This window comes from Coffea arabica, chromosome 4c (genome assembly GCF_036785885.1).
Source record: "Coffea arabica cultivar ET-39 chromosome 4c, Coffea Arabica ET-39 HiFi, whole genome shotgun sequence".
Classification (NCBI taxonomy): domain Eukaryota; kingdom Viridiplantae; phylum Streptophyta; class Magnoliopsida; order Gentianales; family Rubiaceae; genus Coffea; species Coffea arabica.
The window spans coordinates 9,374,396-9,390,397 of NC_092316.1; the positions used below are offsets into that span (position 1 = coordinate 9,374,396).

At 33.7% G+C, this 16,002-nt stretch overlaps 1 protein-coding gene across 1 annotated transcript; it reads left to right on the plus strand.

Moving 5' to 3' along the window:
* The first annotated feature begins 104 nt into the window (after nucleotides 1–104).
* LOC113739836 (uncharacterized) lies at nucleotides 105–9,035 on the plus strand. Its single transcript, XM_027267197.2, has 20 exons — nucleotides 105–324; nucleotides 436–522; nucleotides 631–699; nucleotides 1,002–1,134; nucleotides 1,290–1,336; nucleotides 1,451–1,537; nucleotides 2,103–2,164; nucleotides 2,585–2,627; nucleotides 2,710–2,790; nucleotides 3,030–3,146; nucleotides 4,208–4,313; nucleotides 4,973–5,036; nucleotides 5,452–5,494; nucleotides 6,073–6,339; nucleotides 6,425–6,586; nucleotides 7,293–7,421; nucleotides 7,542–7,694; nucleotides 7,906–7,992; nucleotides 8,549–8,617; nucleotides 8,716–9,035. Exons 1-20 carry the CDS (start codon nucleotides 193–195, stop codon nucleotides 8,818–8,820), a joined length of 2,043 nt encoding a protein of 680 aa, XP_027122998.2. The 5' UTR covers nucleotides 105–192; the 3' UTR covers nucleotides 8,821–9,035.
* The last annotated feature ends 6,967 nt before the right edge of the window (nucleotides 9,036–16,002 follow it).

Consider the following 16,002-nt stretch of genomic DNA (forward strand, 5'->3'; position numbering starts at 1 on the left):
GTGGTTGCTTATATTTTGAAAAAAAGATTTTTTTTGGTTAATTTCATTTGGGCCCCTAAATTTTCTAGTTATTCTATTTTGACCAGTGACCGCAGTCTAAAGCCAATTCTAATCCCTGCAGTAGAAGAGCGGGCCGCCTGAACTGTGAGAAAGGAGAGGCAAGAGCAGGAGGAAAAGAAGAAGGGAAGTAAAATGGGAAAGAAGAATAAGAAGCCAGGAAAAGGGAAAGAGAAAACCGAGAGGAAAACTGCTAAAGCTGAGGAGAAAAGGTCCCGGAGAGAATCCAAGAAACTTTCACCTGAAGATGATATTGATGCTATTTTGGTAGTGTTTATATCATTATGTTTAAAATCGATCAATGGCTCTACTTTTTCTCTCAATTGAAATAAAGGGATTTTTTTTTTATTCCTTTTCTTTGTGAAATTTTGAGTTCAGTTGAGTATACAAAAAGAGGAAGCCAAGAAGAAGGAAGTTCATGTTGAGGAGAATGTTCCTAGGCCATCTCCCAGATCGAATTGCTCGGTAATTGGTGTTAAAAGCTCTGTGTTTGTCGTCCATTCTTCAGTGGAAGTTTATAGTTGCTTAATATTCTGATTTTTGTGTATTTTTTATGTTAATTTGTCTCTGTAGTTGAATATTAATCCATTAAAGGAGACAGAATTGATTCTTTACGGTGGTGAATTCTACAATGGCCAAAAGGTTTGATCTTTGCTTGGAACTCCTATTAATGTCAATCAGCTTTTAACTGACAGTTAGTCAAGGTACACCTAAATCAGCATAGAGCACTACATTTGATGCTGTGCTGCTCCAGATATGATATTGCAATGCTTTGCTGAGGCATAGTGAATGTTATTCAATGGTTTTGTTTCAGAATGTTGATATTACTCATTGCTTGTTTGTATGATTTAGTATGTGTTTGTGCCCAAGTGCATGTGCATATGAATGTGGGTAATTTTCAAAAAAGCTAATTGGTGGAAGTGTATCGGATTGGAAACATGCAGACATTTGTATATGGTGATCTATATCGATATGATGTGGAAAAGCAAGAGTGGAAACTTGTCTCCAGCCCTAATAGCCCCCCGCCACGTAGTGCACATCAAGCTGTTGCTTGGAAGAATTATTTATACATTTATGGTAAAAGCTCATTGAGCATGGATTAATTGGCGTTCAGTTTCTTTTTTTGTCTTTTTTTAAATTATGGGTTGTATTATACTAATCTTTGATACTCAGCTTCTTTATCTGTAACATTCTGAATAAGTTGATGTAGTTTGCTTTTTGTGCAATTCTAGGTGGTGAATTTACATCTCCTAATCAAGAGCGGTTCCATCACTACAAAGTACAGTATTTACTGGTTTCACCAGCTGTATTGTTTGTCCCTCATTACTTACTTTCTGCATCTTTATGATGTATTACATGATAATGGTTTATCTTTTGAGTTTGTTGATTACAGGACTTTTGGATGTTGGATTTGAAAACAAATCAATGGGAACAACTAAATTATAAAGGCTGCCCTAGCCCACGTTCTGGACATCGGATGGTATGCTCCGGGCTCTTTCCTTGATGGTTTCATTGCTGAAATAACTTTAGGGAATGCAGTATTTACCTCCCCAATGACTTCTCGAGTCACAACAAACAAAGACAAATGGGTATCCAAATTTTTCACTAAATTGTGGACTTAAAATAGTATGACTAACTTTAAACGTGGTATTAGAAGATTAAGGGCATGCTTCAGTGTAAGACACGGCTGGCTGCCTAAAATTGTATTATTACTTCATGGTATAGAAGACATGTTACCTTCCTACACATGGTATACCAGCATATGGTATGAAAACTTCAACCATGGAAATCTTTTTAACTTGATTCCGTTCATTTCATGCTTTGTCATTATTTTGTGGGGTTGCATTTGTTCTTTCTCTCTCTACCATGCACCCATGACTTGTATAGGCGCATATTCCATATGGATTTTCACGCAATTGCCTTAGCTTTGAAAAGATGTGATATCATCTCTCTCTCTCTCTCTCTCCATGCCTTAAGTTTGTTTTCATCATTAAGTTGGTGGGTAAGTTGGAAGGACTAATGCTTCAATTTTTTGTGTATTGCAGGTTTTGTACAAGCACAAGATTGTAGTTTTTGGAGGTTTTTATGACACTCTTAGAGAAGTGAGGTTGTAATTCTAAAATTACTTTTGGACATGTTTTTGAGTTTTTGAATGCCTCAAATACCAGGCATGTCCTTGCTTAATGTTGTTAATTTTGGCTACAAGATTATGTTTTGGACTTCTTGAGAAAGAAAAGACAAACTAGTATTCTCTTTATTTTCCATGTTACATTCTTGTTTGGTGCTTCTTGGCCATATATGAACTTTTGGGATTGCAACTGAAGACTATGTATACTTTTGCCTATTTGATATCAGGAAACTAGGCTACCTTGAAATACTATTCGTATTTTCTTTAGTTGTTTGATTTGATGCCTTATGATGGGTTATTCATTTTTTATGCATTGATCCAGTGGTGCTTGGTAATTGGGCTTGCGCAGTCAAACTAGAAGATGATAACTTGTTTCATTTACAAATTTTTTTTGTGCAGGTACTTCAATGATCTGCATGTATTTGATCTGGATCTGTTTAAGGTGGATTGGTGAACATGGTTTTCGTTTATCTTTTCGTAACTTGTTAGGTATGCCTAAACTAACTGACTTGTTGCTTTTGTAGTGGCAAGAGATAAAACCTAGTCCTGGATGCATGTGGCCAAGTGCTCGAAGTGGCTTTCAGTTTTTTGTTTATCAAGATGATGTGAGTCAATCTATTGCATGGCATGTAAAAGAATTATTTACTTCAATTTTCTTCTTTCACTGTTATGCATTTGAAGTCAATATTTCCAAATATTAATTGATGTTTATGAATTATCTTTATGGGTCTTTTATTGTATGGTTCATTTTAATTTGAAAATTTCCATCAGATAGGATTATTTGCAAGAAAAGTGGCAAGATCAGGATTTACTCTCGAAACTTATAAGGTTTTTGTTGTTATAGATATACTTGTATGGTGGCTACTCAAAAGAAGTTTCATCCGATAAGCTCGGCTCTGAGAAAGGTATTATTCATGCTGATATGTGGTCCCTTAATCCCAAGACTTGGGAATGGAATAAGGTTAGCATGCTTATAATTTTTTTGTTCCTATATCTTTCCACACACAGCTATATGGGCTTGAAAATCCTGTATTTCTGTTCTCTCTCTCTTGAGGTGTAATGGCTTTTCCTTGCTTCCAGCTCAGAACATAATTAGACATTTTGGACTGCTACTTGTTGAAAATAAATATAATAGACATGGAGCAATTGCACTTCCGTTCTATATTTGGGTTTAGGGCTTAATCCTGATTCAAATGCTAGTGTATATTAGCATAGACAGTTGTCAGTTCTTTGTAGGATACTCCGTATTAAAGATGTCAGTATTATGTACTCGCATAATTTGTGCGATTGCCATACTTGTTGTCAGAACTTGCTTAGAATTCTGATTTTTGGGTGCTTGCTTCTACTTAGAAATTTGTGATTTTTGTGCTCAATCATAGTGTAACAACTTGTAATTTGTCAGAATTTGCTTTGGATAACTCAATCCATCCACCCGATTAGTTCCTGTATCCAATATAGCCTTCATGCTTGTTTATCAACTTCATTGATGTTCTTAAGCTAGGAATGCATGTTAAAAGGGTATTAATTTATCAATCTGCCGCAATTAAGTTTTCCACATTTGAGTGAAGAGGCTCTCTTTCTTGTTATTTTTGTAAATAATGATCCTCTTTTTTCAGCATTATGTACTTGTGATTTAACCAGTTCCCTGACTGTTGTTTAAACTTGTTTGGAAGTTTTATATTTCTAGTTCACTTTTGCCACACATTTGCTATTTGATTTCAGGTCACGGACCGAATTTTCCTAAAAAAGAACCTTATCTGCATTATTCTATCCATTTGCCTTGAAGCATATATGCATGTCGGACACGCTCTTTACTCATTTCCCTCATGGATGTGGAATAATAAAAAATGCTTATAAAGAATAAATGAACATTGTCAAGTCCTGTCCCATAAGTTCACTGCATGACAAGTTTATGTATCTGTTAATCAATGTCAGTGATCAACTTCCCACTTTCAGATTCTATTGCTCTGCTCATCCAGCTATGCATGTCTTATACTCATCATTGTGTTTGACTTGATAAAGGTGAAGAAAAGCGGGATGCCTCCTGGGCCTCGTGCTGGTTTTTCCATGTGTGTCCACAAAAAGAGGGCTTTACTATTTGGGGGTGTTGTGGATATGGAAATGGAAGGTTGGTTTCTTCTTATAAGTTCATCTCTGATTCCTTCAGCTTCTTTTCGCGTAGAGCTAGTTATTAAACTTCTACCTGATTTTGAAGAAGTTGTTAGATTGCGTGTCTGTATTTCAACATATACCAAATTTGCAAAAGCCATACTTTCAGTGTTAGTGCCTTGCTTGTGCATGAATAAATTCGTTTAAGCTGGGTAATATGTTCTGTTTTACAAATGAACCACTTCCAATAAATCTTGTTGCTTTTTGATGGACTTAATTTCAGAAGATCACTCGGCAGAATGGAACTTTAGTTTATATTTGTCGTCACAGTTCAAAATGGCAACAAAATGTTTCAATCTGATAGTGTGAACTGATTTAGAGCCATCAAAATTGAATGTTGAAATAAAGCCAGTTGGAAGTGTTTTCTACCTTGCCAGTTTTTAATGAGACAGATGCATGTAAAATTTCATGTTATTGTTATTATTTTTGTTAACACTATTAGTTCAAACCTCTAGGATGAAAGGTTATCAGTGGAAGATCCAATCCGTCCTTGCAGTATTTGTTGTGTGCCTCTATCTCTGATTGCTTATAGATTTTACTTAAAGAACTGAAAAAAATGATTTTCTTCTATTTGTGCTTTCTGTTGTGATAACCATTCCATCTCACTTCTCTCTGCAGGTGATGCCATGATGAGCTTGTTTCTGAATGAACTTTATGGTTTCCAGTTAGACACTCAGCGCTGGTAATTTTTAACATTTTTAGAATGTCCAATTTTCGACGTTGAGGCACATATGTATTCAAACCATCTCATGAAGCATTCAATGAGTTAGTTCTTTGTAATTTAGCTATTTGTTGCTTTGAAATTTGTTGGTGAGCATAAACTTTGGGACAATTGGTGAAAATGTCATTCTCATTTTTCATACAGTAATGATAATATTGACCACCCTCTGTCAGTCATATGAAACAAACATTAATTTAATACATTCATCTTTTGAATGTAGGAGTGTTGCCAATTTGTTCATTTCTTTTGCTTTTGGGAGGAGTCTCACTTATATATAGATAGATTTGCTTAGTCTTGTTTTTGCAGTTTGCAGCCATTTCTTGTTGCCTTGATAACCATGATTACTCATCAGGGATATAAAAATATTTCCTTGCAGGTACCCTTTGGAGCTGCGAAAGGATAAGTCAACAAAGGGGAAGGTACATACCTTTCCTTGATATTATGCTAGCTGAGACTAATTAGTATACACTAGTTGATTTCTGTTTGCCCTGTGCAAATTTTACTGCTGTTTGTTTCAGTGTACCTTCAACTGGAATGCAACCTTAATGGAAGATTACTTTTCTACTTTTTTTTTTAATATCTTTGGGAAGAGTCTGATAATGTTGGTCAGCCTTGTTTGTGCTTTACATTGACTTGAATCTTGTGGCTTCAAATTGAAAATTCATGTACAGGTGGTCATTTATGGTATTCTTCTACAACCAAAACAGTATATTTACGGCCATTGTATAAACTGTTACATTTCCCCTGATTTTTTCCATTTCAGTTCAATTTTGTTTAATAACCTAACATGAAGATTTTTTTTTAATATTCAACCTAAGTATTCTCTCCACCAATTCTCATTCAGACAAAATCAGAGGATGAGTCTGGACGTTGAATAGATAAATGTAGATTAATCCCCTCCACTTTCCTGCTTAGATATTTTAAAGCATCTCAAAGTAAGTCTTTTTTGAATAGGATTCTAATATTCTATGATTTCGTTGTTCATATTGGATTGCAGTTAAAGAAAAATCAAGATGAGAAATGTAATGGAGTGGCTCTTCAAAATGAGGCAAGTGAGATGGAATCTGAGAAATTTGCTGCAAGTAATGAAGATGAGGATTTGGATAGTGATGAAGCTAATGATTTGGAAAGTGACATGAGTGACATTTCTTCCCGTATGAAAAGAAATGTGAACGTTGATAACAGCGGAATGACTACTCCATCTGATGAAAAGAGTCTTCAATCTAGCTCTAAATCTGTTGTGCAAAATTCTGAATTACCTGAGGTTTGTTACAGCTGAAGAAAATCAATTTGTGATGCTCTTGTTTTCATTTGTTGTTTCTGTCTGTAACATGAACCTCCATATCCAGGTAGTGAAGCCCTGTGGACGCATCAATTCCTGCATGGTTGTGGCACGAGACACGTTGTATATTTATGGTGGGATGATGGAAGTTAGAGATCAAGAAATCACCCTAGATGATTTATATCTACTTAATCTCAGCAAACTTGATGAATGGAAGTGCATAATTCCGGTCAGTCATGTTCTCCTTTTAGATGCTCACTGTTTTGTGTTTGTTTTCCTCTTCTTATCTTATAGTTTAACTCAAGGATTATATAATCATTTTTTTTGGTGTTTTTTTTTGTTTGTTGGGGGGGGGGGGGGGGGTGTGTTGTTTGGGGGCTGGGCGCTGGGGGAATTATCACATACTTGTATCTTAATCATCCTATTGTATATCAACAATGTTGGATGTGCATTAATTAACCTCAATTAGATTTTGGTTTTAAAAGATTAAAGCAAACATTTCCATCTAGAACTTACTAGACCTGATATTTGCTGTTTCCAGAATATCTTATATCCAGTTGTGAAGAACAATATATTGTTAATCGATGTCAGCAGTGTCATTAAACTTCTTATATCAATGAATCAGGCTGATCCATCAAACTTGTGGACTGTGGATTTGCATACGTAAATTCTAGCAATCAATTATTCCTCTTTTATAATTTGAAGATTGAATATACATCCTCCATTAGTCACTTGAAATTTGTTAGAGATTGTGCGATATCCAGTTGTTTTAAATTCTGTACAAGTGAAAAGTTTTTGCAGGATTTATTATTTATGTTTCTGTTGCGAAATGTTTTCATTAAGTGCAAAACATTGCAATGACCTAACGATGTAATATGTGGTTGTTCTTTCTCTCCCAGGCAGGTGTTGACTTTAGTTTTGTTTATCTTATACAGGCATCTGAATCTGAATGGGTTGAAGATTCAGAGAATGAAGATGAGGATGAAGATGAAGACAATCCTGAAGATGAAGAAGATGAGAGCGGGGATGATAGTGGTGAGAATGATGATGAAGATGATGAAGAGGTCTGTCGCTCATTACTAAATCCATATTGCTACCTATAACTGTAAATCTATTGTCTTTCTGTTCAACTATTCTGTAAAAGGCTATATGTTGATGGAAGCGAGCCTCATTTGTATGTAAAGGGTAGCACTGGTGGTGCTACATCAATTCAAATGGGAGATGCTGTAGCTATAATTAAGGGTGAAGGGAAGAGTCTGCATAGAAAGGAGAAAAGAGCTAGAATAGAGCAGATTAGAGCAAGTCTTGGCCTTTCTGATGCACAGCGAACACCAATGGTACTTTCCTCTTTGCACTCGTGATGCAAAATGAGAATAACTCCACCTAAATTTAAGTGTAATATATTGTGCTCTACTTATATAATCATTAAATCAATGGTTGTGGAGATCATTCTACAGTTATCACTTGCAGCTGAGTGCATCTTTTGACTTCTTTCTGAATTCCTTTGTTTGTGCTAACTAATGTGCTCTTCTTAATTATTTCTTAAAGCCTGGAGAATCTCTGAAGGACTTCTACAAGCGTACGAACATGTACTGGCAAATGGCTGCATATGAGCATACTCAGCACACTGGAAAGGTTTGTTTCTGGCTTGGTTGAATCTTTGTCTTTTAATAGCGTATTTGATGTTTCCCTTATTCCTTGTATATTTATGGTATGTTCATTTGGTAACCTGCTTGTGTGATATGGCATGCTTTTATTCCCCACTCTTTGTTTTGCCCTTTCTTCCTCCCTAGCTGTGTAAAAAGAGAGCTAATGGAAGGAAGGCGAAGGAGAGTACTGTATTAAATTTGTTTTGCTTTGGATGTGTCAATAGCTGTCTGAGTTGAAAGGTCTTTTTGTAACTCTCAAAATAGAAACTCTTGCTATCCAATCTGCGTTTGTATCTCCTTTACATCTTTGCATGATCAGAAACTTAAAAGAAAGAAATGCGACAGAAGATAACTGAACAATATTCAAGAGATAAGACTCTAGAAAACAAACAAGTGGTTAGACAATACAATTGGTGAAACTGGTCTCTGTATGTTTATTGTTTCTTTATGGACCTCTTTTTTCTCGCTTAAATGGGTTACGTAATCTGTTTATTTCCCCATGAATCTGTGTGGTTCTGATTTACTGTAATATGGCACTCTAGGAGCTCCGTAAGGATGGTTTTGATCTTGCTGAAGCTCGGTACAAGGAGCTTAAAACAATCCTTGATGAGGTATTCTTGCCTCTACTGTCTGTTATCATATTCTGCTGCTATTGTGAATTAATTGCTCGAGCAAAGTAATATTTACTCGTCATGCAAACTTCCTGCAGCTGGCCATCTTAGAGGCAGAGCAAAAGGCTGAAGAAGAAGAAGCAGCTGAAGCTAGCAGTTCAAAAAAGAGAGGCAACAAGAAGAAGTCCTTAACATCCAAGTAGTCTGAGCTTAACTTCTGTAGCCAAAAGAAGCCAAACAGGATAAAAGATCGATAATATAATGCCTGTTGGAAAATTTTGTAGCCCAACTGTTAGTTACCCTTTTGTTTGTGAAAAATTAACAATAAAAGTTTGTAGTGTCTTAATGCTTGCAAACAGAAGCAATTCTTTGAGGAACAATGGTGGTAATTAAATTAAGTATACAATTTGTAGCTAAAGCAACAAAGATTACGGTCCTATTATGAGATTATCCGAATTGATTTAGTATCTGTGAGATACAGAGAAAATATTCAAAGGAAAAGAAGTAGCAAGAAAAGGAACTTTATAGCAGGTGTGCAAGGATTTTTCTAGTTTTTAATTGGCAAATGCCTACAAAGGAGGGAGCAAATGAACTCATTAATCAACTGAAAAGGTAAAACTGCAAAATGGGATTAGTTAGAATAGAAGTGTTGCAGAAGACAATAAAAAGTTCTGTTCATCTTTAGTCCTTTTCATCCTAAAAGTGAAGAAGACAGATGGCAGCTGGGATCAAAATTGGCTACTTTCGGCCAAAGGGCCTTAGATCAATTGATAAAGAATTGTGCCAAGGAATGAATGATTCAATCTTTTAGTGAAGAGTAGTGCCAATTGCTTGCTGGCGTATCATCATTTGCTTGATAGTACTAAAGGCAGCAAAGGATCTCCCCATACAAAGGGGTCGAAAGCTGAGGACTTCTACTATGATCTGTTCTTTGCAAGATTTCAAGAATAATGATAGACAATCTGAAATCTGATAAATAATTTGTTATAACATAAACATGACCCTGCTGGAGAGAAAAAACATAATCATAATCCCTACATAACAAGAAAAAATAAAACTTGAGCAATGAAGACTTTTATTGTTGGAGTTTCTCAGCTGAAATTGTATATCACCACTTGAATCTTAAATGTTGTCTAAGTTTTTTGTGTTGCTAATCCAGTTCTGATATGAATGAGACGGAATTCTGAATTTGGACTTTGAACTGGTTTTACATGTTAAACAGGTTCACTTGAATCCCACGAATTAAAGGTCCTACGAGATAGAGGTTTTAAATTCTCGTATTTCCTCTCCGCTTCTTAAATTCCATCCTTTGCGGCTTCTTCTACTAAATTTTTTTTTTAAAAAAAAAATTAAGTGTTGTTATATGTGATGTACCAATCTCAATAGTCAATAGCATTCTACAAAGTAATTACAGCAGATTTTTCAAGTGTATTATTTAACCTTATTTACTTAGCAGGATATGTTTGATGGTGATTCATCATGTTGCATTGCTATTTAACTGACGTTGCAATATCTTCATCACATTAAACATACTTTTTTTTTTTTGGGTTCTTTTGTGACAAGTGAGAACTTTAAATAGAAAGTGAAAGTTGATTTAGAATTCTCTTTTGGGTTTTGGACGTGACCTAAAACGAGTTGAAACAGTAACTTGATTAAGCACTATATTAATCAAACACAAAAGGCATTATTGGCAAAGGTCAATATCAAAAGTCTGCTTTAGGTAAACAACTTTTTGAAATACATGAAACACGCCACCACTCATTTTCACATAAATTGGAAATGGTGGAACTCCTCATCCTTCCCCATGAACTTGAATCCAGCTGTTAGGTTCAATCATGAAGTACTAATTTATAGTGCAGAAAGTAAAGCAGTTTATTGGCCTAAGGAAAAATATGATACTGACCTCAATTGGTAAAGCTGGTGCAGCAATCAGATGTCTAAAGGAACGGCGGTATTAACGTTTAAACCTTTAATTACTGTAGAAACTACTACTTCAAGTTGATTAAGAAACTCAGACCTAGAAGTAGACATGGTCATGATTCCAAAACCGTCAGCTTCACTTTAAAAATCGACGGTTTTGGTTCTTTTAAAAGGTGGAACCTAAACTGACCGTTATAGAGACGATTACGGTTACGGTTCTTCAATTGGTTCCAATTTCTTTTAATTATGGTTCAAGTCTTTAATTTATATTTAAACGCTTGTTGTTATAAAATTAATTCTAAGAAAATATGACACTGAATGTTAAAAAAAAACTTTATTGTATTATCATGCATGTGTAAGGAAAAAGAAAAAATGATGCAAATTTTATGAAAAAATATCTCATTACTGATTAAGTTAGATTGGTTTTGGATTTAGATTAGTCATGGGGTATAGACAACTAATAGAATTGAACAATGGGTTGTTAGCTAGGATAGGAGTTACTCGTATCAGATGCTAACTATTGATATTGAACTTTAGACTAGCTAAATAAGTTTAGATGACAAATATTTTTTTAAACGGTTTGAATGTTTTGTAAATTGTCAATTTCGGGTCAAAATTTTGATGAACCTAAACTTGAATCTTTAGTCAAGACTACGGTTTCGATTCTAGTTTTCAAAATCCAGTTTCGATTTCAGTTCAACAAATCGTTGGTTTGGATTCAATTCAAACCTGAACCATGACCACCCCTATCTAGAAATCCTAAATTCTAATCTCTTTTTATCTCTCTACTTCTTAAATCACCCTTCTTTACTAAATTTTTTTTAAAAAAAAAAAGTTGATTAAGAAACATTCCTATTTTATTTGTTTAATGTAAGTGAGAGGGTTCGAATCTGAGACCTCTCACTTTTTTTATGATGCTTAAATCAAGCTGAGTTAAATTTAGGTCCTTTATTATTTTGAACGGTTTCCTTTTAGGCTTTAGGTAATTTTTGAGTTGTAAGAAATTAGTTTTGGAGTAAAACTTTCTTCTTTGGACAAGCAAAATGCTTTTGAAAAATTTTTAATTATTCTTTTCTAAATTTAAAGTTCAAAAATTCTAAAGACAAATTTAATTTTGATTGAACTCAAGATTTGTCTAAGGGTTGCTCAATATACATCCGTTAAGAGAAGTTCTATGTGCTAGTTTTTTTTGAAAATTTGAAATTAAAATTTAAAAAGTATTTAAATGCAAGAAAGACAATGAATGATAAGTTTGATATAAATTAGGCGATTTGGAGGAGAGAATGCAAATAAGAGATTTCAAACTCGAACCATACCACTTACCTTCTTAAAAAATATATATATATATTTTTAACGGACATCGGAGAAAACCCTTTAAAATAAAACACAAATTATTTGACTCCCCCACGTGATCAACACTAACAATACATGTCAGGTGGCTCGACCAAAATAGCGATGGATAAAAAGAGATCAGCAACTCCTCAGTCCTCACGGCAAACAAAAGATATAAAGCCAATAACTTTGGAGTACTTGCATGCTTCATGAGTTTCGTTGCAAACAAGTCTTATCTTCTATGCTTATCATTTTCCCAACTGGACCCAGTTAGCAATTTGTTTGTTTGTTTGTATCTATTTGTGTGTTTGTTATTGTTCTACATGCATAACTTGCTATGCTTGCTTACTACGTTCCTTTCGAGTTCATTTTTCTTGTTTGGATAGCTTTTTTTTCTTTTTTTTTTGGAGCTTTTGTAAAAATATTAACTGTAGCAATTTAATATGTGTGAGATAAAAAAGTAATTCGAAAATATGTTCACGAAAAATGTAAAAAATTTTTGGAGAAAAATGGCTTTCCGAACAAGGTTGAAAACCTTGAATGAAATGATCATCGGTTAGGAAAAGGCGAAAAGTGGAATATGAGGAAAGACAAAATCGAATAAAGAAAACCGAATCATCGTGTAGGCCAGAGGATATAACAAGAAATACAAGGAAAATCACCATATATAATACAAATATCAAAATGACAAACTTTTTGTTTTGTCAGAAAAATGAGTCCTAGCTAGTTAAATTAGTTTATTCTCAAGATTGGATGCATGCAAGAAAAGATGGAAATTGGCCCTTGAGTCATTTTTGCTTATTTAAAATCTCAAAAGGATAACAAGTGCAGCTTTTAGTAAAAAAAAAAAAAATTGTTTTGAATTATCACGCATGCAATAAACAAATATGTTTAACAAGCTTGTTAGTTTGAATTAGAATAATACACTTAATTAATATTATTGTATGTCATTTCTAGGTGTTTATATGTACATGTCCCTATAAAGATGTGTCAACCGCCTTGAAGCTAATTACAGAGGACAGAGCACGCGTCGCGCCATATTATTTGATTAAGAGCTCCCCTCTAACTCTAAACATTCCGCTGTTGCTTATTTTAATTGGTAGCTTAGATTCCTTCTCAAGTAACGAGGAGATTAAAAGTGCAAATGGCATGGTTGTTCATGGTACAAATAATATATATATATATAAATAACTTTTCTAATCTTGAGCTGAAACTTAGAAGGGCTTCAAATTTTGAAAAAAAAAAATTTTTCTAATAGGGAAAGGGTGGAATTTAAGAAACAGAAAGGAGGAAGGGGATAGAAGACTTCAAACTTCTATTGCAACAATAATGTATCTAAATCTTTAGTTTCGGAGGTGATTTCTTGGAATGAAACAGCACAAATGGAAAATAAGTGAGGCCACCATCATCTTTTATTTAATTTTATTTATAAAAAATTTAGATGAATTCGGCTCCAATTACAGGGATTCTTATAAAATTACCCATTAATATCATTCTCACGTTGGACTTGAATTAATCCACTATATTTATGGAGGAACTGATTCGCCTTACCAATCGAGCCAACTTGTGCTGGCGAGGCCAGTATCTATAATAAGACTATCATCTATTTTTATTCATAATTAACTCCTGTCCAAGTGGGCGATTTAATTACGTGCATGAATTGAGAATTAGCCACTAATTTGATCAAAGCAACTAACACAAAGTTAAGCTACTTGCAATAATGTTAAGCTATAGTTAAGCTACTTGCAATAATGTGTAGTTTGTCCCGACTTGCTTAACCAAGCAATTGATACACTTCTGTTTTAGTTGAAAAAACTTCCTTGCGATACATTTATTGAGCCAAGTTACTATACAACCCATCATCTCACATATATATATATATATATATATATATATATGTCAACTTCTAATTTGCATGGACAAATGGGTGGTTGAGGTGAAGGTAATCTTAGTCATTTGACTAAGTACAACATAGTATGGAGTGTGTTAAAAGCAAAGCAGATAAATAATTTTCTTCGTTGAAACTAATGTAAAATTACTTCAAAGAATAGTCATTTCTCGACAATCTGCTGAAAAAAAAAAAAAAGAAAAAGCTGAAGAAACTTGCAAGAGTAATTTTATCTTGCGAGGTTTGAAAAGAAAAAGCTATTCTAAATCTTCTCTCTTGGTCCTTAGGTAAAGTAAAAACAAAGAAAATCTCTGCGCAAAACTCTCTTTAAAAATAAAACTGTATAAACTATTATTAAGACAGAAAATATCCCTGAAAAGCTTTTTATTTCAAATAAAACTGCAATTAATTATTTTAAGCAAAGAAGCATTGTTCATAGATATTGGAATCGTCTATTGCAATCGTTCACCAATACCACTCACAAGTCCAAGCAAAACAACTAAATAAAAAGAATTTGGTATGAATGATGACAAAATTGAATGCCGTTTAGTTTCTGGTTGGCAAGTGACAACCAAAGAACCCAAAAGTCTAAAGGACAACTTGGGCATATGCTTGAAGTGGTGAAACATTTTGTAAAAAAAAAAAAAAAAAAAAAAACACAGAAGTGGTGAAACATGAAATGATACCGAACTCACATCATCATCTACGGCCAGCATATTTTTCTGTAATTCGTTTGCAATCATAGGTGAAAAAGGTGGGGAAAAATCACACCAAATAATTGCATATCTACTCTTTGGTCGGCCAAGGGAGGACATTGCAAAATTTTCAACATTTCAGTTTGTCAACACCATTACTACTCAAAATATACAACTATAAGGCCGCCTTTTGGTTGATTAACTGTAGATATTGGATGCTTATCTTCACGTTGGAAATAATGCTATGAATGATCTCGAGGGTTCTTGCTAGAACACTCATCTTGTGTTTAATTACATCGGATAAACAATTAGATGTAATGTGCAATTTATTACTCTCTCCGTTCCATTTCGATAGTTCTAGTTTTTTTTTCACACAGTTTAAGAAAAAATAGTTAATTTTATTGAAAAAACAAATTTAGATTGCTATTTTTCTAAAATATCTTTACATTAAATAGAGTATAACTTTACATTAATTGTTAATGGAAACTTGAATTGATAGTTTATGAGAATTTGAATTGATGGTCAAGAAAGAATCAATCATCATTTTACATTAAATGGGGTAGGTTTTATTCAATAACAATCTATATTAAATAAAGTAGTTTATACTAATAATAACCTACATTGAATAAGAATATTTTAGAGAAATTAAAAGATAACTATATTCTTCAATTGGAAAGTGGACTACAATTTGGAACAGATGAAAAAGAAAAATAGGGATATCAAAATAGGATGGAAAGAGTATTGTCTTAAAAATGGTTTAGATGAAACCTGTGTAACCTAGCTGGGGCAAATAATTCATTTGTAGTTACCAATTCTAACAATCTGTGTGATGTCATGTCCCATATTATATTAGTAAGAACGGATACGTATTAGTATATAACATCATTTTCAGAATGTGATTTATGTTCAAAAGTTATTTGGTTAACCTAGGAGATTAATATACATTACCAGCTCCTGGGACTATTTTACTCTAAAAAATGATCACGTAATGTTCTTGAACAATATTATTAATTGAATTAACTTTTTTATGCATTGATAGTATAATAAATTTATTTTCCTAACGATTATGAATGTGTATCACATGTGCATGATTTGAATGAATACATATTAGGGTTTGTTTGGATTGAGCATTATTTTCCCAATTTTATTTGCTTACATCATCATTACAATTTCCAATACACCTTTTTATCTTTTCAATTACTTTTTTATCTCACATATATCACGTCATAAAAAGTGCTACAGTAAAAATATTCCAAATAACTTACAATCCAAACAAATAAATTATCTATAAAATAGCATGAATGAATAGTAAAATCCCACCAATACCATCAAGCAATCAAGGCCAGAAGATTGCACTTGATGGGTAGGGTGAAAGATCCAAGCTTCAATTTATGCACTTTTACCTAATTACTTTTGTTCTTGTGAACTTCATTTTTATGTCAATCACATCAAATGTAGACTGATGTTAAAATTAACGTGACAGATAAAAGTGCATGTAGGGGTAAATGATGATGGCACTCACAATCATTTAGCCAATATAGTCAACAGTG